General features: G+C 43.1%; 1 protein-coding gene across 1 annotated transcript in view; it reads right to left on the reverse strand.

Moving 5' to 3' along the window:
- The window catches only part of USP9X (ubiquitin specific peptidase 9 X-linked), a 72,537-nt gene extending 47,024 nt beyond the window's left edge, over positions 1-25,513 (reverse strand). The window contains exons 1-2 of the mRNA XM_028727362.2: positions 24,263-25,513; positions 4,010-4,263 (exon numbers count right to left, since the gene is read on the reverse strand). Coding sequence (XP_028583195.1) covers positions 4,010-4,105 — 96 coding nt within the window. The 5' untranslated portion in view covers positions 4,106-4,263; positions 24,263-25,513. The remainder of the gene's footprint in view (positions 1-4,009; positions 4,264-24,262) is intronic.
- Positions 25,514-25,830: the final 317 nt, after the last annotated feature.

Genomic DNA, 25,830 nt, shown 5'->3' on the forward strand with positions numbered 1-25,830 from the left:
GGGGTAGAGCTACAGACACAACCTCCTGACACCAGCATCACTGCTGCTTGACAGGGCAGGACAGCAGCAAGTTCGGGCCTGTGCAGGGAGCACTGGTGAGATCACACTGGTCTATCATGCACTTCTGCAAATGTAACGAGTTCAACGCCTCTGTGCAATGTAATGCACAAATAACACAAGCAACACCCACAGCAGCCTGAAACCTATAAAACTCAAGTCTCAATCAGGTGCCCTCTGAGTCCTCCTGTAGGGAAAGCACTTTACATTCCAAGCATGATGAAGAAAAAAGCCACTTACCACCAAGTTCTATTCTCAGCAATAGCAAACACAGTGCCCTCCAGAGGTTTTGGACTACAGCTCTTATCAGCCCAGCTAGCATGGTCAGTGGAAGCCCAAAACATCTGGAGAGAAGAATGCTGACTACCCATGCTCTATTTGCTACTGAGAACAGCACCAGTGAAAATCTATTCCAGTTGCCTGCATGTTTCCTTGGCAATGTTTACACTATTTTAATAAGCCAAGTATGTTCTAAAGTTCTCTACTGAGCTGTAGGCTGCTCTTACACAAGGATAAAAAGCACATCAGCCAGCAACACTTTGACAATCTTCTCCTCATTGGAGACAACACATTCACAACATTGTGCAAACACCAACCGTGGAATTCAACATTAAGCTTTTCCAATTGTTCAATCTGTCTAAGCATTTCAGCTCACTAGGCCAGTGTTTCCCAACCACTGTTCCGCGGCACACTAGTGTGCCGCGAGATGTTGCCTGGTGTGCCGCGGGAAAAATTAAAAAATTGAAAGATTTTTTTTTTTTTAAGTCAAATTTTCGATTGGGGCGCCGTCACTAGATGACCCCTGGGGTTCCCTCCCTCCCTCCCGCTCTGCGCCTCCCTCCTCCTCCTCCTCCGGGGAGGCCCTTCCTGGCTCTCGGCCAAGGCTTGGCGGCTGCCACTCACTCACTCGCTCGCCCACCCGTCCCTCCATCCCTGCACCCGGCCTCTCCCCCTCCGTCCCCGGCGCGGGGGCTGCCGGGATCCGTAGTCCCCTCGCCCTTGGGCTCCGCGCCCGCGCGGGGTGCGCAAACTACGTTTCCCAGCGTGGCCTGGCGGGCCGGGCGTTTTGTTTAAAGCGCTCTTCTCCCGGCCATGGAATGAGCGCAGCGGCGGCCGGGCGGGCAGGGGCTCTTCCGCGCAGACCCCGCGCAGCCTGCCTGCGCCCCCCGGAGATCGGGCGGCAGGATGGAGCCCGGGGATCCCCGCGGAGGCGGAGCGGCGGAGGCTGCCCCCAGGTAGGGCTGCGTCGGGGTTTTTTTATTTTTGCAATGCTGCATCCGCGCCGGAGGGGACGCATCGGACCGCGGGGAGACCCCTTGGCGGGCGTGCAAGGCAATGCATGTGTGCAGGCGTTGCATGGAGTGCAGTGCAATGGCAACGCGGCGCCCTGCCTGCATGCATGCAACTTCCACCGGCGCTCCGGACTTGGCAGGTGAGGGGGGTCCCCAGTGGGCGGCAGAGAGAGCTGGGAGGGCGAAGGGGAGCCGGGGGGGAGCAGCGCTGCTCCCCGAGCCGAGCCCGGGGGAAAACTTCGGCGTCGTTGCGCCGGGTGTTGGAAGCGGAGGCTGGCGGGGGCCCCTCACCTGCAAAACCTGGTCGCCTATCATATATTTCGTGCATTGCATTCATCGCCCGCTTTCTCCTCCAAGGAGCTCCCGGGGGCGCGCGTGGTTCTCCCCGTGTTATCCTCGCAACAACAGCCCTGCGAGGTGGGTCAGGCGAGTGGCCCAAGGGAGCACCCAGGGATTGTCCTGGCCAGGTGGGGTGATTTGAACCCTGCTCTCTGCCCGGTCTTCGTCCTCATTTAGCCCCCACATGTGCATGACTGTGCATGACTGAGGTTTCCCCCCCTCGTCTTGGCTATGGTGTGAGTGTGCTGTTAATTAATGGGGTTCTGCCTTCGGAGAAGATGAGCCAGCCCTCAAGGAGGTGATTATGTAATTTGCTAGCAATTCATGTCCCTCCCGGCGTGACGCTGCGCGCTGACGTCACGGGGCTGTAATGGTGGTGTGCCTCGAGATTTTTTTCATGAAACAAGTGTGCCTTTGCCCAAAAAAGGTTGGGAAACACTGCACTAGGCAGAATGATACCTCTCCCCTTTCCCTGTGCTGCTCTGGCACTTCTCCTGACCCTCCGAGAGTTAATTTCAGGGGTTCAGGGGGGCACATGGGTAAGGGGAGAGGGGACAGACCCATTGTGCAAACTGAAGTTCCTGCACTGACAGGGCTCATTAGAACTGCGCCTCTAGCTTTCAGTGCTGCACTACATTTGGTAGCAACATCTCCTTGATGAACATCCACAAATCTATCTTGCTTGGATGAGAAACATCTTACATCTTGTACTGACTGCCAGCATGCTGAGAACAATGAAAGAACAGCAAAAGCAAGTTTGGAGCAACACTATTGGGATACAATGATCAAAAGAAAGTTGGGGGGAGAGATTACTTCAACTGGAGGATGTGAGTTGGTGCAAGATCTCCAAGACACTGGTGTGATTATGTTCATGCAGCAAGAATACCAGAGCTCTGAACTACTCACACTCCTGTTATCACTGTGCATAAAGGAAGCATGTGTGAGCATGTAACATTATCATCAGAACAGGCTTCAAATAAAACCAGTTTTGTTCACCATGTGTGCAAAAAATAAAATCTCAAGTGCAACAAGCAAAACCATTTTTTTGCAGCAATTTCTGAGAAATCCCAATCTAATCACTGGATCTTTTCAGATTGGTTTTAAACAACTATATTTTCCTGAGCCGGATGAACAGAGTATACACCGAAACAACAATTTGTTTAATAAAAGCAGCAATTTAAGAAATAGCCTCTAGTATATGCAATTAATACATACAAGCTGTCGCTTATCTGCTTACTTGTAACAACTTAAGAACACATTTAAACACTTGTGTGCAAACAGGCATGGAAGAGTTTGTGTATTCTCTCTCATTTACTATGCTTATTTGCTACAAATAGTTGTGTGGGTGGCAGGCAGCTTTTGTGAATTTACAAAGCTACTGTAAACATCAGCAGTCCACCTGCTATAAGTGAAGTTAACTGTACAAAACCTAGTGCTTCCAAAAGCAGCCATGGAAACCTTGTCTATGTAAATAAAGCTTAATAACTATTACAATTCACTTCAACAACGATTCCCTTAGCAATTGTAATTTTATTCTACTATAGAATGTGACATTTCACTCATTTGGCAAGAAAAACAGGAGTTTTTTTATGCAGTGGAATAGCAGTTCAGAGACCTCAGAAGTCTAGCATTACTGTGAGGATGATCCTTGCCTTCTCCACAGCCCTAAGATTGGAAAGAAAGCTTGGGGTTGTTTTATGCTTCAAAGTGCAGTGGCAACCTGGCACACCCCAGTGCAGCCAGGTGCTGACACTTCTTCTTAGTGCATCTCAGAAGGCAACTGTTCAAATAACCAGTCCCAGCCATTTCTTCCCCTCTAAACTGGATCCAGACCTGGGAACAGTAATCATACCTGAGCTTCTGAGGGACTCGGAGACCTAGAACAAGAGCAGGGAATCCCCACTCCCCTTTCCAAGCTGAAGAAGATGAAATGGGCTTGTTTTTGCAGAAAAGATCACACTAACTCCCTGTGTATCTCCAAGCTCAGAACTATGGGGTGACTGTACCCAACCTCATGCTGTATTACAGAGGGTACTACACAAGATCAGGACCAAAAAATGTTTAATTAACAAGGCCAGCCAAAATATGTGGAATCTTGATTTAGAGTATCTAAATTTTTAAGACAAATATTCAAAGAGACTCTCACCATGCAAGGGGTTTGTAAACAGGAAGTGCCCAGACCAACTTTACTGGAATTTATTTAATGTGGAAAGTAGAACTGAAGTGTATTGTTGCAAGATTAAGGTTAATTAGTGCTATCAATTGCAACTTTTGCTCAAAAATATCTAAATTTTGATTACTAATATGAATATCCACCATACCTGATTCTGCTGGAGAGGAGGCTGGGACTGTCCATCAGGAGCCTGGCCCTGGCTGTCGTTCCCTCCTACTGGAGAGCCACGGGTCGTGGCTGTCATACTCGAAACAGGGCAGATTTTTGCAATTTTGTCTGCTTATGTAGTTGTTGAGAGAGAAAAACTTATAGTCCGCTTAATAAAGTTGAAGTACCAGCATATGTCTGTTTTAAAAAGCTCCAACTCAAGAACAAGCCATCTTGCAGAGACCATTGCATAACCTGAAAGAGATACATTCAAACATTTAATTTTGTTTTAAACTTTTTTAAACATGCAAATACGAACAGCCCCATTTATAGAACTTCCTGCCCCACACATAAATCTAACTCAGAATTACAAATGGCCTAAGCCAGTGGTTCCCAATTGGGAGTCTGTGGACCCCAGGGAGTCCATGCAACCCACTCAGGGGAGCTATGGCACCATTCACATAACAAAAAATACCAGAGATAATATCAACATTTTAAAATGTAAGGGGGTCCATGGCTTGGCTTTTGAAAAACAGGGGGTCCTCAGTACTTAGCTAATTAGGAACCACTGGCCTAAGCCATTTAGTAAGCCTTTGAGAGCCAAACTATGAGGGTAATAGAGTTTAAGCAATAAAGTAGTTACTGTGACCCAGTTATTTTCTTATACTGCCAGACTTATCTGACCAGTCGCTTATCTCTTCCCTCAGAATAGCAAGTCTTCTTCAGGCATGAAGAAAATACAATTCCAACAATAGCAGTTTATGCGGCAAAAAGGGCATTCTGCTACAAGAGTACATTTGAAAAAACTATGCCATGGTCAGTGCTGGACCAGTTGTGGTTATGAGTTCATCCTTAATTCACCCTCACTCTTTTTGAAATAAATCTATCTCAAATGATACAGAAAATCACCTACATAAAAACTTATTCCCAGCATTTTGGCAGTACAGTAATAGCTTACATTCAATCATGCTTAGAATTCCCTTAAATTTACCATAGGTATTCTGACTACAAGTTAGATTGTTAAAAAGGTACAAAGAGTTGATCTCAGTATCTGTTCAGTGACGGCAACTCCTATCTCGCAGAACCTGAGCATTTTCTAGACTAGGAGTGGCGAACCTCCAAATACTGGACAACTACTAACATTTCTGATTACTAGCCATGCTTGCTGGAGTGGATGAGCTGGGCGTCTACAAGAACATCTAAAGGGACACAAGTTCCTCATTCTTGCTACAGATGTGCTTCAAGACTGCCCTGTTCTGGCATTCTCATTTTTAAGGTGGCATATGGCAATTAGATATACAGTGGTACCTCAGGTTACAAACACCTCGGGTTACAGACTCCGATAACCCGGAAATAGTATCTTGGGTTAAGAACTTTACCTCAGGATGAGAACAGAAATCACACAGCGACGGCAGTGGGAGGCCCCTTTAGCTAAAGTGGTACCTGAGGTTAAGAACGGTTTCAGGTTAAGAACGGACCTCCAGAACGAATTAAGTTCGTAACCACAGGTACCACTGTAGCCTGTAACACACTGGTGAGTGATAACCACAAAAACAAATCAAATTAGAATACTAAATAGAATATACACATTTCAGACAATGAGGAATAGCATTAATGCTGCATCAAGATGAATTTGGTAAATTAATCTAAAAACTGGCTTTTAACTACAATTTAAATCAAATAAACATTGAATTTTCTTTTTTGAAAAGTATTTATTTATCCACTGGTTGAAGCATCATGTTCACTTGCTTACTGGCAACTCCATTATTTCTGGTAGGCTTTTAATGCCTGGAATTGGTATGCACAATCTGTGAAGCCACATCTAAATAGACAATAGTTTTATTTAAAGGGTGAAAGGAATTACTTTTAAACAGCACAGTCCAGTAGTTTTAAGAATGCTATGGGTTACAACTAAATGCACATCTACTCAACTGGCATAAAATATTAATTCAGCTGTCTCACAAGAATGTTCCAGTAAAAAAATAAATAATGAATTAAGAGTCACCGTTCTAACCACTAAAGCTATGTGTAACAAATATTCCAGGCAATCAGGCCCAGCTCAACACCTTGTATCCTTGAGCAGCTGCTAGGCCTCCACTGAGCAGCTACATATTGCCATTTCCCACAATGTTCCGAGATATCATGCACCTCCAGAGCATGTTGGAAAATTTTAAAATGGCAGTGCTTAGCTACCCAGTTCTGCGTTCAGGTACACTCACAGCAGGGAAGACCAACACAGGAAAAGGCCCACTAAAATTTGGAGTCAGCCAAGCCTACAAACACTTTGTAAATCAGTTAAAGCCACATACTACAGTCATACCTCGGGTTGAAGTAGCTTCAAGATGAATATTTTCGGGTTGCACTCCGCGGCAACCCAGAAGTAATGAAGTGTGTTACTTCCGGGTTTCGCCGCTCGCACAGACACTCAAAATGACATCACACGCATGCATGGAAGCGGCGAATCGTGACCCGCGCAGACGCGGGTTGCATTCGCTCCAGGATGCGAACGGGGCTCCGGAACGGATCCCGTTCGCATCCAGAGGTACCACTGTACATATGTATTAATCCAAGTAGTCTATAGTTCTGAACTCAATCATCCACGATTACTATAGAACGAATTTCAAGAAGTTCAAGAATTGGAGAATCTACCACTTCACCTTCTTTCAATCACCATAACTATACAAAAATAGAATGAGTAAAAAGTTTCATGGTGTAACTAATCTGTGTTAAAACAGTTTGCAGCTTGCCTTCTTGCCTACTGTGAGCTGCAACTGCTTCCAGGAGAGCAGTGCAGTGACAGAGTGCATCACTGGCTGTTTTTTCCTCCTCCAGTCACCTCCGTTTTATTTAAAAATGCATTCTCATTTTTCAAAAACATCCACAAGCAGATCCAAGCCACAGTGACATGAGACCTTTCTTTTTTCTTTTTGCTATTTTTTTCCAGTAAGATATAATGAACTAAAACACTGTATTACAGTGTGGTACACCGGTTTGACAGCCACAGACAGGAAGTCCCTACAGAGGGTGGTGAATACAGCACATGATATCATTGGCTGTCCCTGGAGTTCGCTAGATGACATGGCAGAAGACCGCTGCCTCAGGAGAGCAAGGAAAATTCTTAGGGAGGACTCACACCCTGGCCAGCACCTCTTTAATCTCCTACCTTCGGGCAGGAGATACAGAAATATAGTCAGCCGCACCAACAGGTTAAAGAACAGTTTTTATCAGTGGGCTGTTGGGCTGCTGAATGGAAAAAAATAGTGGTGCAACTGACTTCCGACAAGCACACAGAGCACGAACAAGACTGAGTGTATGTGGGGGGAAGAGGGGGCTCATTTAATTTCACTGCACACAGGTGGTGTAGTGACAATAAAGGTTTATTTATTTAAAAGAATAAAACAGATTTCTACCTCCACATGGAAACACCATCCAGTTGTAAAGGATCCTGGTGCCTGCTACAACAAACACACACCAGGTTAACACTTAAAGGTAAAGGTAAAGGTACCCCTGCCCATACGGGCCAGTCTTGACAGACTCTGGGGTTGTGCGCCCATCTCACTCAAGAGGCCGGGGGCCAGCGCTGTCCGGAGACACTTCCGGGTCACGTGGCCAGCGTGACAAAGCTGCATCTGGCGAGCCAGCGCAGCACACGGAACGCCGTTTACCTTCCCGCTGGTAAGCGGTCCCTATTTATCTACTTGCACCCAGGGGTGCTTTCGAACTGCTAGGTTGGCAGGCGCTGGGACCGAGCAGCGGGAGCGCACCCCGCCGCGGGGATTCGAACCACCAAGCCCTAGGTGCTGAGGCTTTTACCCACAGCGCCACCTGCGTCCTAGGTTAACACTTAGAACACTGTTAATGTCAAAAGGTGTAAACTGGAGGAATGCTTTTCCCTCCACTTCCTGACAGACAACTGATTTAGCATCTGTGCCCCTCACTTGTGAATTCAAATGAAGGGTGGGAGATCTCTTGGAGAAATGAGATCTTTGGTTTAAAGCAATTTTAAGAGACAGCAGGGTCTGTGCAGACCTTTGTGACAGGCCTGTTCAAACTAAAATGGTTTGGGGGACTTCTCAGAAAAGCTTATAATCTTGTAAATCTGCTAGTCTGTAAAAAGAGATAATTCCAATGGGTTTCCTCTTTATCACTATGACAACCACTTCCCTTCTTCTATAAAGGAAAGGAAATGAGCACTGTGGTGGGAAGAACAGGGAACAACAACTTCCCCTACTGCTGCCACTAACCTGCGTTACATGATTTTGAGCACATGCACATTATTACGAGTCACTTAAAAACACAGAATAATTACTGTGTTCTGATCTCATAAACAAACTCTGTTCGCAGGTTCCAACACTATCATCTTGCATTTAGGATTTAAAAAGAAATACTTTTAGAGTGATTCCTGTGTCAGTCTTGGGAAATGGGATAAACAAAGAAGTGATTTAGTTATGCAATCTCTTTTATTTACACAGGCCCAGTTTCGACTACTTCATTCCACTAGTAGAACCCAGTGCAAGGACTCTTGCTAAAGCAATGTGGCTTCCCCCTTTCCCCAGCTCCCAAATCTGCTCTGGAATAACCCTCTTGGGAGAACTGTGCAGGATGGAGGAGGGTAATCATTCTATCAGGCAAGCAGAAATGCTTCCACTGACTGAATGGATCTCGTTACAGGTAGGCAGCCATGCTGGTTTGCCATAGTCGAAACAAAATTTAAAAAATAAAGATAAATTCTAATTTTTTAAAAAATCCTTCCAGTAGCACCTTAGAGACCAACTAAGTTAGTTATTGGTATGAGCTTTCATGTGCATGCACACTTCTTCAGTTACACTGAAACAGAAGTCAGCAGATCCTTATATATAGTGAGAGGGTGTATGGATCTCCTTAGCCATTCGTTGAATCTTACCCAGTGAGCTTTCAAGGCAATTACTTAGACAATATATGGCTAGTAGTAATAGTGTAGAGCAATAGTGGCCAAACTTGGCCCTCCAGTTGTTTTTGGACTACAACTCCCATCATCCCTAGCTAACAGGACCAGTGGTCAGGGATTATGGGAATAGTAGTCCCAAAACAGCTTGAGGGCCAAGTCTGGCCACCACTGGTGTAGAGCGAGCTAATGTCAGCCACACAGCTGATTCCAAAACAATACGTTGTGGATAGTTATTGTACATTTTAGTTACCAGAAATCTCTAAGGCAAATCTACTGCTAACATTTAGTAGATAGCCCACATCTGCTAGCTACTGAAATTATACAACTCTAAACTGTTACACATTCTTTTTATAATTTTTATGTGAAAGATGCCCTCATTTGGACCATGTCTGCATTTGGACATCATGCTAGAATATAATGTACAACAGGGATGGGAAACTGGGATGGGTGTTGAATGTGGCCAACTAGGAGTCCATATTTGGTCCACATGCCTTTCCTCAAGACATACCCCTCACCAGCCCTGCTTCACATTATCTTCAAGTGTTTGTGCCTGTCTGGCATCTGCCCTTGAGCTTGGAGGATGCCTCTTGCTTTCCTAGATGGAGGATGGAGACATGTGTCTGTGGAAGCTTATGACTTTTACATGGATGGAAAATAGGGTACCATACAAAAATAAACATCACTGCCTAATTTCTTCTCTCTGGCCTGGTCCACTTTTTCCTCTGGTCACAGCCACTTTGCCCTAGAAAGTTATGCAAGAGGAAATGTGGCCCATGGGACTAAAAAAAGATTCCGCACCCCTGAGTTTAATTATATGAACCAGCTTAGCCCCCACCTAAGCTCAGGCCCTTCCCTGTGCTCGTTCCACAGTCTGGATTTGGTGTTTGGATACTTTTGCTTCAGGTTAACGGTTTGCTATGTCATTTGGACCTGGAACTGTTGTTATCGTTAACTATGGTTAGTGTAAACAAGCCAGCTTCAGAAACCATTGCCTGTAGTTGGTTTGAAATTAACTGTAGTTAATGCTAATTACAGTTTGACAGGCAAGAACATACAACAAACTGCTGTTAACCAAAAGCAGAAGTTAACACTTCCAAAATATTCCTCCTAGACACACATGAGGATGGGTGGGGGAGCATATGAGACTCATTCACATCTCGCTAAAGCACCTGTGTCTTAGATATTATTCAGCTCCAGAGCCCATTAGCCCATGCCAGCAGGGTCAATGGTAAGGGATGATGAGAATTCAAGCCCAGCAATATCTGAAAAGCTACAGGTTTCTTATCAATTTTTAATTTATATATCTTTTTAATGTTTCTCAATGGAATAATAAACCAAAAATATTCTAGGAAAAATACATTTGCAAGGAGGTAAAAATCTGACTTGCGTTATCATTTCACAACAAATGTTAGTAACCAAAATTGACACCAGCAAGATCCTTCATAATTTATGTGTTATTTTGACATCTGTTTTCTTACTAGTCAGCTAGTCAGAGAAGCAAGCTTCTGATGGTTAAGAGAACATCTAGCTGATAAAAACCTTTTGGAATAAAGTTCATGAAGAGATAGTAAGATTTTTAAAAAATCATTCAACAAGAAACCAGAAGCATATCTTCTGGGATTAATAATAAATGGCATCCCCATAAATAAGAAATGGATATTCTTATACCCATCCGCTGCCACAAGAGTTCTTATAGCAAAGAACTGGAAGGAAGACAAAATACCCACAATAATAGACTGGCAAATCAAACTTACTGAATTTGTTGAAATGGCCAAAATGACGGCAGCTATCAGAGGTCAAACAAATCAAAATTTAATAAAAGAATGGAGTTGAGTGAATGAATATACGAAAAAACACTGAACCGGGACAGAAATATTGATGTGTAAAGAACAAAGTTTGTAAGGGGGAAAGGTTACAAATGCAAGTAAAATCAGAATATTTGTCAAATACAATATAACAAACACAACTGTAAAGATAAATTATAGAATTAAGGTCAAGCAACGATGGAAGGAAGTCAGATTTTAACTCACATTTCGAGTTGTGTTGAACCAATGGTGGTGGTGGGGTGAGGTGGGGGGATGCTTTGTGTTACTAACATGTACATATGTGTAAACCTTTCTTTCTTTCTGTTATTTTATAGAGATAAAAACTTCATTTTGAAAAATTAATTAAGAGAGAGAGAGAGAGAGACAACATCTAGCTAGTACCCCCCCCAGTGGTACTTACTGAAGAAGTAAAAACAATTCAAAAGCTAAAGTAGACTGAAAAGAAATCCAGCATTACAGTTGTCATTACTATTGATAGCCACCTGCTACAGTCAAATAAATATGTTTCATAAATCTTATTCTAGTTATTAGTAAACATAGAAGCCTTAGAGTTTACTGTTGCTAATTTGAGCTTCTTTGTAATTGTTTGTAGGATTACCAAACTCTGCTGTAGTTCCTTTATATAATTATAGATACAATTTTCGCTATACAATTTTCTTCATCTAAGTTAAAAGCAATTTTAACTTAGCACACATTGTTTAATTCCCTATTTGCTTATTTTTAAAAGTTAGGGGCATCAATCCAGAGGTGCACAAACTCTGGATCCAAGCCCACTGCATTTCTCTCATATACAAATTATTGCTACAACCATGGTCTTGGTATACATAGATAGAAGGAATGTTTTGCTCCAAAATAAATTCTGCATAGACAGTGTTTTCCCAAACTGATTGCTCTAAAACTCAAGACAAGCCAAACAGCTGAAATCCAACCACATACCTTTGAATGACTTTTCAGAATTCATAAAGTCTTCATAAACTTTTTAAGAGGCCTAGTGCATGCAACACCACCTTCCACCCAAACTAATGAAGTATTTTGAATACCTGATTATTGCCTCATCAAGCTCAGATACAATCCACTTTCCATTAAAATTAATCACAAAAAAATCCATTGACAGACATAGCAAGTCTGCAACCACTGATATGAAAAAGTATCTGACTAAATCTGTTTTAAATAAACATACCATTATATAAATATTTCATTAAGTTTGCATAGGGTATTCTGAAGTCAGTAAAAAGAAAAAGCAGCAGCAGCAGCACATATGTATGGAAGATTATTTAGGTGTTTTGGGAGAGACTGTCACGAAAATATCCCAAGTCCTTACTGGACAAAAAATATAGTGACATGGTTTAGGCACAATGTTACTGATGCTTTAGCAATGCCACTTGGTTTTTCTAGGCAAATAAACCAGAAAATACCCAAGCATTCCTGAAATCCTAAAACATCTCACAAACTTCAAATAGAGTACTGCTAGTTCAATAATTAAATTCTGGGAAGTGACCTTTCATATCAAAAAGGAGTTTCAAATAAATCCATGTCGTCTTTATACTACTGCTGTCAGTATCAAAAAGAATGGTTGTATGTAACATTAAAGTAAGTTGTGTTTTAGGGCTTTCCAACCCTGCAGAAAGCCTCTCCCAAAGCAAGCTGTTGTTTTCCCATTTCTTTTGCAATGCATACACAAGGTCAGAGGTTCCCCCAATACTCTGTAGAGGCTTTTTGAGGAGTGTGGGGTGTTGGGAGTCGAAATGCCCCATTGTACAGTAAGACTTCCATTCCCATAATGTTGGATACAACCCACTGTATTTATTCCTTGACAAATACATATCAGCAGAGTTGCAGCACTGTAATTTATAGGTACTATCACTAACTCTCTGCATAAAGCAGCAAATAGATTTATGTAAAGTTGTCCAAACTTTCTCATGTATAGAGACAAGAAACAGATGTTCTTTCAGAATGTCAGCTCTCCAAAAACATATACTCTCAATACGAACATGTCTGGGCTATCAAACAGCATATTTCATTTTCTATCAAAACTTTCTATCAAAACAAAAATTTATGAAAGTACAAATTATACAGTTTCTGAAAAATCAAACTGTTGTCTGTATCGGTAAGCTGACACAATGCCAATGAATACAGAAGGCATTCACAAGGAAAATCTCCAGATGTGCAATATTAAAACCTAATTTAACTCTTTTAAATATTTAAATTTAATCTAACTCTTTTGCACTCTTTACATTAACATTTGGTAATCAACCAATTGTTTGAGCAAACAATCATTCAAGGAAAGTGCCCTGAGAGCTACTTTATTGAAAATTTCAAGAAAGATAGCAGAATGTAATGGAATATGTGATTTTAATTTTCCAAAGCTTGAGGCTGAATTTCAGGCATTTCTAATGGTAACATATTGCAGTATTTTAGTGTTTGCACACTAAAAGTAAATACAATTAAATATTAATCTTAAATCCTAAAAAGTGGTAACACAGCTTTCATGTTATGGAAATTTCTACACCAAGAAGACAAATCGGGGTCACTAAGAATAGATCATTCATTCTGTTCTGACATGTTGCATGGCTTTTGCATCACTGTTAGCAAGTTAGTTTAAAACCACTATTTCTACTTACTGTGAGTTAATATTTTGCCAAGATGTAGAAAGTTTACTGTTTCATAGAAGAAATGACACATTACATATAATGGAAATAAGCCTTCAATTCTTGTCTAGCTACTTACTGAACACTGAGAGGTATCAATTCACCATATCCATGTGCAGGTCACAACTCAGGGTACTTTGCACTGTGTTTTCTGGACCATTCTGAAGACTTCTGAATATTAGGACACAAGTCTTGCTGCCCCACACTAATGCAGGCCAGTGTTAGCAACTGAGATATGAAAGCTAAGAGCTAAATGGCACCTTAGACTTAGGTTATGGGCGCAACAATAGAATGTTTAGGTGCACTTTTAATGAATGAACTGCAGATAAAATCTTATATTCATTTTTCACATGATTTAGTCCTCATCTGAAGACTGCAAAAAAACAAAGCCATGCTTCCCCTGCCCACCCCTCTGCAGTTTTAACATGAAATCATAGCGCAAATGAAATTCCTTGTTACAAAACGCATCTAGAGAAATGGGAGTTTCAAACACAGCTGCAGGCTATACTCCCTCAGTGCATTTTGGTTATGTATCAGAGTAGCTTAGTAAAACAAAAGGGTCCAGGTACATTAGCTACCTCTGCCCTACCATAAAGCAGAAAGGACAGAAATACAAAAATTTGAAAGGCAAATAACTCTATAAAAATTTGGCTTCCTTTAATATCACAGATTTGTTCATTAATTCATCAAAACCTTTAACACTGCAAAAATTACAGTTAGGAAGTACAAGTTACCACATTAACACTACACATTAACAAAAGCTGTAGATTACTTGAAGTTTTCCACTGCCATGCAAACAAAAGATTTTATTTGAATGCAAACATAAATAAAACACATGCTGAATGCAGTGTTCGAAACTCCCATTGTTCTACGCACATTTTGCGACAGAGAATTTCATTAGTGAGAATAGTTTCTGAGCTCTGGGCACAGTACTACGCCTAAGATTCCAGATTAAAACTGCAGAGTGGAAGGAAAAGAGGACCTTTTTCTGCCTCCCCACCTCCAGCTACACTCTGAAGACGGGAGAAGAGACCCTCTTAAGAATATTAGGGGGGGTGGACAGGTGAAGGACTAGACCATGTGAAAAATGAACATAATATTTTAGTTGCAGTTCATTCATTTTCAGCTTTGTATTCTTGTTATAAAGAATCACACCTAGACATTCCATTGTGCTTAAGGTGCCTTTAGCCCCTAGCTTTCATATCTCTGTTTCTAACACTGGCTGAATGTGTGAATTCTCATAAAGTTATTAATCTGTTCAAGTGCAATGTTTATTACTACCATAGATCATTGGCAAGTTAACTTCCTCTCCACCTTACAAGATGTCAGGGGCAAGCTCCTACTTAAAAGTTCTGCACATTATTCATGGTGACCTGGACACTTTTGGAACTCCCCAACCATTTGTTTTTTTAAAAAGCACAGGTAATTTATTATATTTAAGATTTTTATTGGCCTAACAGTTAAAGACTCTGGGGTTGCGTCGCCAGAAATGTTAAGGATGGCTGAAAGTATTGCTTTTATCATATTTGTGACTGTATTATCAATGATTCTATTGTAAGCTACCAGGAATTTGACTGAAACTGGACAAACATTTATTTTCCAAAGTTAGGACCACATGTGACACCTCTCAAACTCATTATTTTCTCTAGTCTCCACCACTCTTCCAGTTAGCAAATGTGAGAAACTTCTCTACTGCCTTTAAACCAACAGCACCCATCTCAGCATAGAAGGAGAAGTCACTCAGAATATTTTTCTACAAATACCCAAGCCACCTGGTTCTCTGGCAAAGATGCCTATCAGCACACAAATTACTACCCCAATTTCTTCCTGAATATTGAGAACAAACGTAAGGGCTTTTGAATGTTATCCTGCTGAATTTCATAAAGTATATTCTCCAACACTGTACCACAAACATCATTGTGATGGCAATCTTCAACGCAAATAAGCCTAGATATTATTGTGAACTTTTAGAACCATTTTGGTTGAAACGTATACAAATATTGTAAAAGAAGTTTTTAAAATAAAACTTACAACATAAGCTCTCTCAAGGAGAAAAGCAAGCAGATGTTCTTTCTCTAAACTTTGGAGCAGCAGAAGTAGTGTGGATACTCTGCTATCCCCAAACTTGAGATTAGCCTTCCCACAATAAGCATTTATGAACATTGTAGTATGGATTTAGGGGCATTGCTGTTGAACTACCATGTAATCTTTCCTAGTACTCAATCAGTTATCAACTCTCCTGGGATTTATGCCCATTAGTTATAGAGTTCTGCCTTCTGGGGCACCAGAAAACAAGTACTGTACGTATTCACCATTTTCTATCAGACAGCCTTCAGAAAGTCAAAGCATACTATCATTTCCTCTTCTCAATATTCTCTCCTCCAGGCTGAAAATATCCACTTCCTTAAACCTTTCTTATAAGGACTATTTTCCATACCACTATCTTTCGCTGCTCTCTTTTGAACCCATTTAAATTTGCCTAGATCATTCTTAAATTAAGGCACCCAGGGTTGGTCACAATGTACCAGATGAAGGCTGACTAGTGCAAAATAAAATGGAAATTAGTATTTCTGTTGACATGGAAACTTTCTGTTGACTATGATTCTATAAATGCCCCAAACTACATCAACCTTTCTTGCAGCTGCATCATGATACTGACTAAATTTTAGTCAGAAACCAACTACATTTTCACATGCCCAATTGCTAACCCATAAAACACTTTATTGCTATACCTGTGCATCGCGGGGGGGGGGGGGGGGGAGTTGGCCTACACCCATAAATTTGCATTTGTTTCTGTTGAATTTCATTTTTCTTAGGTTTGGCCCAGTTTTTCATGCTATAAAGGTCATTTTGATCCTCCACCGCCCCCCCCCCGTCTTCTGAGATGTTTACTATTGCTCCAGAGCCCTCAAACACCCCACTCAAAACAAGTTGCTCACAGTTCCCCTTTTGGAAGAAAACTGGGGGGGGGGGGGTCCAGCAGATTCACATTTTCCTTGTCACCCATTCATCATCCTTACTGAGCTGTTGTTCTATAATTTCTCTCCTCTTCCTTTGAATATACCTTTAAAAGTTGTTTTTGTTCTTTTAAAAAAAGGTACCCCTGCCCGTACGGGCCAGTCTTGACAGACTCTAGGGTTGTGCGCCCATCTCACTCAAGAGGCCGGGGGCCAGCGCTGTCCGCAGACACTTCCGGGTCACGTGGCCAGCGTGACATCGCTGCTCTGGCGAGCCAGAGCCGCACACAGAAACGCCGTTTACCTTCCCGCTAGTAAGCGGTCCCTATTTATCTACTTGCACCCGGGGGTGCTTTCGAACTGCTAGGTTGGCAGGCACTGGGACCGAACAACGGGAACGCACCCCGCCGCGGGGATTCGAACCGCCGACCTTTCGATCGGCAAGCCCTAGGCACTGAGGCTTTTACCCACAGCGCCACCCGCGTCCCTTTTTGTTCTTTTAGCATTCCCCAAAAGCACCAGCTTATTTCAAGCTTTAGTTTTCTTGACACCACCCCTACAACTTTGGGCCACTTATTTGTACTCACCCTTGCTTACCCTTCCTTCCACTTCTTTGTATATGTCCCTTTTATCTTCAGCTCCTTCCTAACCAACCTGGCACCCAGAAATCTCCAGGTAGTCACAACTGGACCAGCACTAGTAGTGAAACGCACCTGGGGAATTTCGAACACTGCTCCTACCTAGCATTTTCTTGAACTTATTGAAATTTGTTTTCCTATAATCCAAAGATACCCGAGGATGCTCACTTTTGGCGTTAAATAATTTCATGAAATTCTACATTACAAGGTCACTTTTCATTAACCAACTCTTCCCTATTGGTTAAGATCAAGTCAAGTATAACTGACTCCCTCATTACTAGACATTGCCTCAGTTTCTTCTGTGCTGGCACTGATTGATTAGCGCATGTTCAAAAGATGCATGACATCCTACCCCACAAGTCACTAAAAGGGTGGGGTAGGACGCGCTTATACACACTGCTGAGGCACATAGGGGCTGGGAATGGAACCCCCACGAGAAATGGTTGTTGACTGTACCTTTAATGCTTCACTTCATGCTTACCTTCGGGTTACTGAATTGTGGCACAAGCTCAACTTACAGTATTTACCTCAAACAGGTAAATATTAGGGATCGATAATTAACCAACATAATCGCAAACTTCCAAAATGGAAGAGCGATATGTCTATTTCATTGCATGCAACTGCCCTCCTGGCAGAACTTATTCCTCTGTCCACAACATCTATTAAACACACTACTGCTGTTTCAGATGACCTGTTGGTCCTTCTCTTTCTAGAATCTGATTAGCCCTCAAGCCAGACAACTGCTACCCTCCTCCCTTCCCCATTCTGGTTTACAACCAATGATTCTTAGCCATGGACACTAAGCCTGCTTCTTGTAATGTTTCTGGTACACTTTCTTGAACTGCTTTGAACATATATCTGGCACTGTTCATTTCCATCATGAGTCATACAAGAAACCATATACTGAATGCCATGTACACTTCTTGTAGCTTCATACCCAATAGCTAGAAACCATAGGTAACAAAAATAACCAACCTAGTCCCTATTATAATGAAGCCAAAGTAAACATACAGGAATCACCCCATTTACACGTGATCGACTCACATACTACCATGTATACACAAAGCACTAGGAAATAAATAAACCTGGAAATGGCAGGAGAGAGCTGGAGAAGAGACCCTCCCCAGATCCCAAAGAGGATGTAAAGTGAGGAAGCCCCAAAAAGACTACAGGCACAGTGGGGCTTTGCTTAGGATGCTCAGCCTCTCAGTCTAACAGCTGGTGTGTGCAGTAGCAGCAGCCACTTTTCTGCAAGTCCTCCGGCCTCCAGCCGGCCCCCAAGCTTCAATTCTAGTTGTGGATATTTTTAGATACAGTATTTTTGATATGGATTGAAGAGAGAGCAGCAGAGAGGGCATTTAAAGGGTGTTTAGAGGGTGGTCCCCATTTTCTGTTATGAGCATGGGGGCCTGGAACATAAACCCCATGTAAGTGGGGGGTGATACCTGTAACTGAATAATTCACATGTTTTTACCCTTGCTTATCCATTTCTGTTCCCTCTTTCCTCCATGTCACTGCAAGCCCCTTGGTAAAAGGATAATTAATTAATTGATTGATTGATTAGCGTGGGGCAACAAGTTCCATACTGAAAAATATAAAATGTTAGATTGCAGTTCTAAGTTCAACCAATAGTTAACTTGTTTCAGAAACAACACAACCCAAGCAACAAGTAGTATGTGAGCTAGTAGTTCTGAGCCAGCAGTGACTTTCCAAGCACAAAATGGAAAGCTGTGTTTGCCAATCAAAGCAGTCTACAACTCTTTTATACTTTACTTTTGGCCTCAGCAGCGCTATTTTCCAAGCAAATCATTTGCAGAGCTGCAGCTATTGGCCCAAACCAGTGTTGAATGACTTCTGACCCATCAGATATTCCTTTACAAAAGGAAAAGGAATTCCAGGGGCCTGTATGGTAACAGTTCACAAACTCTGGATTAGGATCCAGCCATTATTTGCACTAACCACCAAACTTTTCCCTGTCCCAAGTCCTCTACACTTTGGCAGAGCACTAAGGGAAGGGAGAAGAGTCAGAGCAGTATACTGTTTGATCATCCCACAACCAGTCTGACTTTAGATACAGGCAGACTCCCGTTTACATGGCAGTAACATTCCGAGGCACTGCGCATATCAGTGAAATTGTGTATAATTGAAACCTATTTTAAAAGCCTGCAAACACTCATTCGGGCCTTTTAGTGACATCTTTTTGAAGTTTCCAGGTCACTTCCAGGTTCGGCAGATGAGCGTATAGCCATATACACTGTCACACACATATTGAATGGGGGGGCTGCCAGTATACCATCCACAGTACAGTGGATAGGACATATTTACAAGGGCTTCTGAGAATCTAGCTAGCAAAATATTTAAAGTACTTGTTGCAGCAACCAAGTTAAACCCACAAGTGGATAGGATTAGTTTGTTAATATTTCATGAAGTTTTATCAAATATCTAGAACTCAGGACCAGGCAAGAACTGGAACCACAGAAACATGCATTTGTAGGCTTAGAAAGTACATTTAAATTATAGTAGCGTCATTTTTTATGTTGAGGCAAGAATATCCACACACAAGACATTCTCAATACATTAATTCATCCAAAGAATGGAGCACTTAGTACTTTACTTCATCAATTTACTATCACTCAAGAAGGCAAGTGATGCTACAAAGAATTGTAAAAAGGCCTGCACTGTTACCCATTCAGCCAGAGAAGCAAATGTAACAAGACCTTTTCATCAAGCCCCCACAAAGGGGAAATAAATCTTAGCATTGTTTGCACCAGGTAACTTGCCTGCTATGACTGCAGGACACGAAAGGCTAGAAATCCAAACAAAAGCATGCAATATTGCAAATGAAGAAATTGGGGAGAAATTTCATCACAACTAAGATTTTAAGGGAAATAGCTGGTATTTAAAATGCACAGTTCTTGCACAAGTTCTTTCCAAGAAATGAATGTATTTTGGATTTTAGATGAACTGCTACAGAATGTATGCACATACAAAAATGTTTTAAGTTAAGGAAAATAAATTCATACATATCATTTCTGAATTGGCAGAAGTCTTGTTACCAGTGCAGAAAAGTGCCCATTGCACAGGTGCAGTAACTTCTTGTGTAATGACACCATTGTAATTCAGTCATGAAAGGCCCTGCAGAAAGGCTGGCAGAGTGGGGTGATGGCAGAAGATCATGAAAGTAAGGGTAATTAGCATTACCATATGTGCACGAAAACCTTCATTTTCCCCTCTTTCAGTGATATAAAGACACAATCACAGCTGTAATGGAAATAAATATTAACACCAACTGCCAAGGCCCATAAACGTAACAGCTCCAATAGAACATAGGCACACAAAATAACAATATGATACCATTTACTGACACTCCTATAACTACAAATCACAATGTAAAAGTAGATAAAGAACTACAAGCAGACTGCATACTGGACAAAAGACAAATAGAGTAAACATCAGACTGCAGAAGGGCACAGGACAGCAATCAGTTTGCATCAACACGAATACTTGTGAATCAACAACCCTTTGCAGAAAAGCTATAGAACTGGGTTGGTTTAAAAAAAAGAATACAGAAAAAGGAGCATAAGCCACAGGATGCAAACAACTTGACCTGGGGACCCAAGTGTTGGACTATGGTAGCAGTATTATTGTAGTTAAACGTTTTAACTTCTACACTTCACAATTTTCAGCATTTTTACAGAATGGTAAGTGACCCTATTTCTAAGGAGACACTTTTTTATCCCAATCTCATGACAAAGCAACCCAACCTACTTAGCGGGGGGAACCATGTTATTTTCTGTTCTCTCGCCCCAAGACCTATCTAATGCACATACTGACATCCTGCTTAAACTGCAGTATTAAATTCATATACTTGAAAGTAAGCTTCATTAAATTTAAAGACTTGCTTCCAAGTATATTTTGGATCCACGTGTTAATTAGGCAAGCAGAGTCCCACTGACCTCAACTGGACTTGGAACTGTAAGCATGCAAGCTGAGCATACATTGAAAATAATAAAAGACAAAATATTTGAATAGTTAAACTTGTATGTAAGTTCTCTCTCAGGTATGCTTTTCTTAATAAAAAGAAGAAAAATTAAAAATACACTGAAATTTCATAGACACATACTTCCTGCTGAAACATAACAATTGACCAGCTTGACAAACAAGAGTTCTAAAGACATAAAAATACAAATGAGAACAAAACCGCAAGTATTCCCTGTAAAAGTTGTATATACTAGGTTTACAACAAAAATACCAAGGTTTTCAACTTCTTTGAAAGTCAATATAAGAGAACAAATATTCAAGACATGATACTTGAAACAGCCATTTCAATAATAGCTTTTAAAATGTCACTTTAGAAAACCTTTTCACTAAAGTGTTACCAGATGTCTTAAATGACTTTTGTCCTACCTAGTCAATAAACGACCTGTTACTCTTCAGAAACTGTTATGAAACCTACTTTCATCCCACAAAAGAGTGCAAATTCTTGACTATTATCACAGATAACTATTTCTTACTCCAGATACTAGCATTTATAATATTGATCTTGTAACAATTCCAGCATTTTGAAACAACTATGAGTCATGATAATATAGGATCTTCTTATTTCCCCAAGGAAATGTATCCCATCTTTTCATTTCACAATGAAGTACTCAAAGCAGATAAAGGTGACATTGTAATGTGAATATATCATAATGTTTATGATTATGTTCCAACAAGCAAAGAATTTAGTTGTTTTCCCATGACTGGTCCTCTAAGATGCTGGCCTTCTGTAATAGGAAAACATTAGAAGGGTAAATTCAGAGAGACATTGAACAGGCTGCAAGTGAAGCAAAGACAAAGAGTAACACAGAAGATATTTGTATTTTTCTGCCTTAAAACCTATTTATGAAAAGCATAGGAGGGGGGGAACCAAGTAAGTTTAAAAGATGAAGGAACTTATTGCAATCTTTTAAGTATGCTTTTATAGTACAGCCAAAACATTATTTGGACGAAACATCAATTGATTTTAAATATACATCCAAAGAAGTATGTGTAGCACTTTAAGTTGGAAGAAAGTCTCAATTCAAAATCAATGGCATTTGCTTCCAAATAAAAATGTTTAGGGTAAGTGTGAGTAATTTTTTCAATCAACACATGAAAAAATTATCTTGCAACTTATTCCACATTATAGTAATATAATTTTGTTCAAAACAATTCATAAATTTCAGTTATATGTCACCTTTAGCTCCAGATGTGATGGAAAATATTTTTTCATATTCTAATACCTAGTTGAACCTAATTTTCAAAATAATTTTCTTAACCACTTTAGGAAATTTCAAAGAGCAGAATGAGAAAGCATTTCATAAATAACTTCAGAAATTATTAAAGCTGATTGCTGCTATTAGTAATTGATATTCAGTGATTCCTTATGTTTTTAAAGGACTGTGTAATGTTTCTAGATTTTGTGTTTTTTATCTATCTCCTTTCTTGTAAACCACCCTGTGCCTTTTGTGCAAATCAACCAAATAAAATCTGCATTTTCTAAGTTTTATCCACAATTTCTTGAAGTGATGTACATATTATTAAAACTCTAAGTCCAGAACTCACTTAAAACCCATTCTTCCAAACATTTCTTCTTAGCTATAAATGATAAAAGCTAAATACAACATAATTAGAAGACATTTGCAAGCATAAGTTGAAGCACAATTCATACAAAAACCTGATGAACTTAAATGATATTGGGGCCATGTCTTCACACAGTAGATAGTGACAACTGTATTGAACCACCCCCACCCCCCACTTTTAAGTCTGTGTTGAAGTCCATTCAAATATTATTTGTATCAATATCGTAGGTTAAATATACGGTGCAAAATTAGGATGATGAAAGAACAGCACACTACTGCATGTCTTTTAAGACTGCAATCCTAAGCAGTTACCTGGGAGTAGGTGCCACTGAACTCAGTAAGGCTTGCTTCTAAGGAAGCATGCATAGGACCGTTGTGCGAGTCAAGTTTGAGGTGTCTTGAAAATCCTTTGTTGTTGTTTAGTCATGTCCGACTCTTCATGACCCCTTGGATTCTTTACTGCATATGTCACCCAATCCTCTGCATGCTTATTCAGAAGTCCCACTGAATTCAATGGGGCTTAAGTCACAATTGTATATAGATTTGTAACTCTCCAGTCCCTTTTCTATGTACATTAGGACACATTTTGTACATGGTCTGAAAATAACTACCCCAATAACATTAAAACTAAATTCATCAAGTAAATTTGCTGTGACTGCACACCTCTCCATTAAAATCAATTGGAGCCCAGATGCTAATTATATCAAGGTAAAATTGCAGCCTAAAAATGCTTAAAGCATCTCACAAAGCAAGCCGGTGTTCAAAAAGGCACTATATCGATTATTCATACAACATATCTAGGAGATATGTTCCCAAGTTTGGAAAAAGGTTTTTTAAAAAAGGACAAACAAGATAATGTGAATTATAACGCATACTTTGCACAATAACTAAAATGTAAGGGGTTATAAACCACCAGGACCACACAAAGAACCAGAATATAATCTTCTGGAACCTAACGGAGAAAGGGTGTTGAATTCTGAGGGCTTATCCGGCAACACGACGGCCTTACTGGAAACCAGGAGTGCAGCCATGACACAGCCCACCTGCGCCCATGACAATAATGTTTACAAGGAATGCGAATGCGCTGGGCCTGGCGGTTTGAGACAGGATTTAGAAAGAAAGAGCTTGAGCAGGGCCTTATTTCCTGGCGTAGCCCAGGCCTACGCGATTCCAATCACTCCACCTCAGTAATGGCGTTTGGCGTGAAGTGAAACGAGACTCAAAAGGAACTAAACGCCGGGCGAAGCCGTGCCGGGAGCCCCTTCCCTCCGCCGTCCCTCCTTCGCCCCGTTCCCCCGGCTACTTGAGAAAGGGGGTCAGGCGAGAAGCCGGCCAGCTCTGCGGGGCCGTGTTTCCCCCTCCCAGGGACTGCGGATACCGGGCGTGCGCGCCCCATTCTCCCGCAAGGCCCAGGACAGGCCGGGCAGAGAGAATGAGGAGTCGTCAGCCATTTTCCCTTCTCACTCCAAAACACACCGACACACGCACGGGCAGGCATTTCCCAACCCCACCAGACAACGCTGACACACACAGCGAGGCGCTCCCACCCCGGAGCTTCAGCCCCCTTGTTTTCCCCACAGCGTGCCCCCCTTCCTCCCAGCCCCCCACCCCGCCGCCGGCCATGGCAGCCCCAGCGCCTTCCCCAGCTCGCTCACCCCCACACAGCGTCCCCTGTTTCCGCTGCTGCTCCTCGCGCTAGTGCCGAGGCCCGCTCCGCTCCCGGGCGCCGCCGCCGCCGCTGGCTCTGCTGGCGAAGAGAGGAGGAGGAGGAGGCTGCAGCGGGTGTGGCTGAAGAGTTTCTCATCCCAGGCGGCTGCAGCCGCAGCAACCAGCGGGGCTGTGTCTCATGCCGGGCAGGAGTCGAGTCGCTGCCGTTACTACTGCTCCCAGGGAGCCGCCCGACACGCCGCGAACCGGGCCGAGTCTCCTTTCCCTTCCCTTTTAGTTTTGCGTCACCAGCTGTTCGGTGGGGCCGCCGCTTCCCGGCGACGGCCGCAGTGCTGGGCGCCCAGAGGCAAGGCCTGAGCCCGCTGCGCTCTGCCTCGGCCAGGAAGCTCCGGCTGGGCTGGGCCTGCAGGGCTCCGTCGCTCCCAGTCCGGAGGAGCCGATATGCGCCTAGTGCCTCGGAGGAGGGCAGGGGAGCAGGAGGAGCGGGGAGGGGGCGACGAGACGGGGCTCCTCTCTTCGGCGAGGCAACGGAGGAGAGCCCGGCTGCGGAAGAGGAGGGGGCGGAGAGCAGCGGCGACGCGAGGCACAGGCGCGGCGGAGACGGTGTGTCTGTGTCCCGGGCAATATGGCGGCTCTAGCAGGGTTCGGCCAGCAGCAGCAGCAGCGGCGGCGGCGCAGACTCCGACTCAACGCAGCGGCGCCGGCCCCGCCACCCAAACAGCGTCCGCGGCGGCGAGCGTGACCCCCTCCCTTTCCTGCGTGTCAGGCAGTCCGTCACTCCCACTTGCCCCCCTTCCGTGTTCCCGAGGCTGAGCAGGCACCAGTTTACGCCTTGCCTTGTATGGGCGGAGAGCAGCGGGGACGGGGGTCGCTGCTGCTGAGGGGGCGATGTGTGTGAGGGGGGGGGCTTTCTCCCTGGTGTGGGGGGGAGGGGGCGGAGCGGCGCCCGCGTCGGTGAGGGCCGGGCGCTGACGGCGGCCGAGCGGGGCCTGGCTTAAGCGGGGCCAGGCCGCGCTCACTGAGGCGGGGGCAACTAGCACGGCCGTTTCATTTCGGTTGGGCTCGGTTTTGGCTCCATTGTGACCCGCGGTGCGAAGAGCGCCGCCGCGGAGAGCCCGGATAATGACGTCACCTTTTCGTGCTTGGAGGGGGGGGGGAGGAAGAAACAGAATTGACCCTCCCCTTCCTCTCCCCTCCCCTTCCCCTCCGTCCCAGGGGCCAGCCAAAGGCTGACGCGTGGGTGGGGCGGCAAGAGAAAGAGGGAGAAAGAAAGAGAAGCTCCGGCCGGGCTGCTGAAGAGAGGGGGAAACGGGATTCAGTTACAGCGGCTGCAAACCTGGGGAAACTGAGCAAGAGCCCTTTAAAGGCCCCGGGGCGTTATCGGCTGGAGCGTCCTCTCACTGCGCGGGCTGGAGAGACAGGCGTTGCGTATCATCATCATCACCGCCAGAGGAAATTGTTCTGCACATCTCCGTCGTCTGGACAAAACCACCGGAAACAGCTCTGAAGAGAGCAGAAGTAGTGCTGGGTGTAAAGGAGCCGAGAGGAGTGCTGT

Source organism: Podarcis muralis, chromosome 4, assembly GCF_964188315.1.
Source record: "Podarcis muralis chromosome 4, rPodMur119.hap1.1, whole genome shotgun sequence".
In the NCBI taxonomy this organism is placed as follows: domain Eukaryota; kingdom Metazoa; phylum Chordata; class Lepidosauria; order Squamata; family Lacertidae; genus Podarcis; species Podarcis muralis.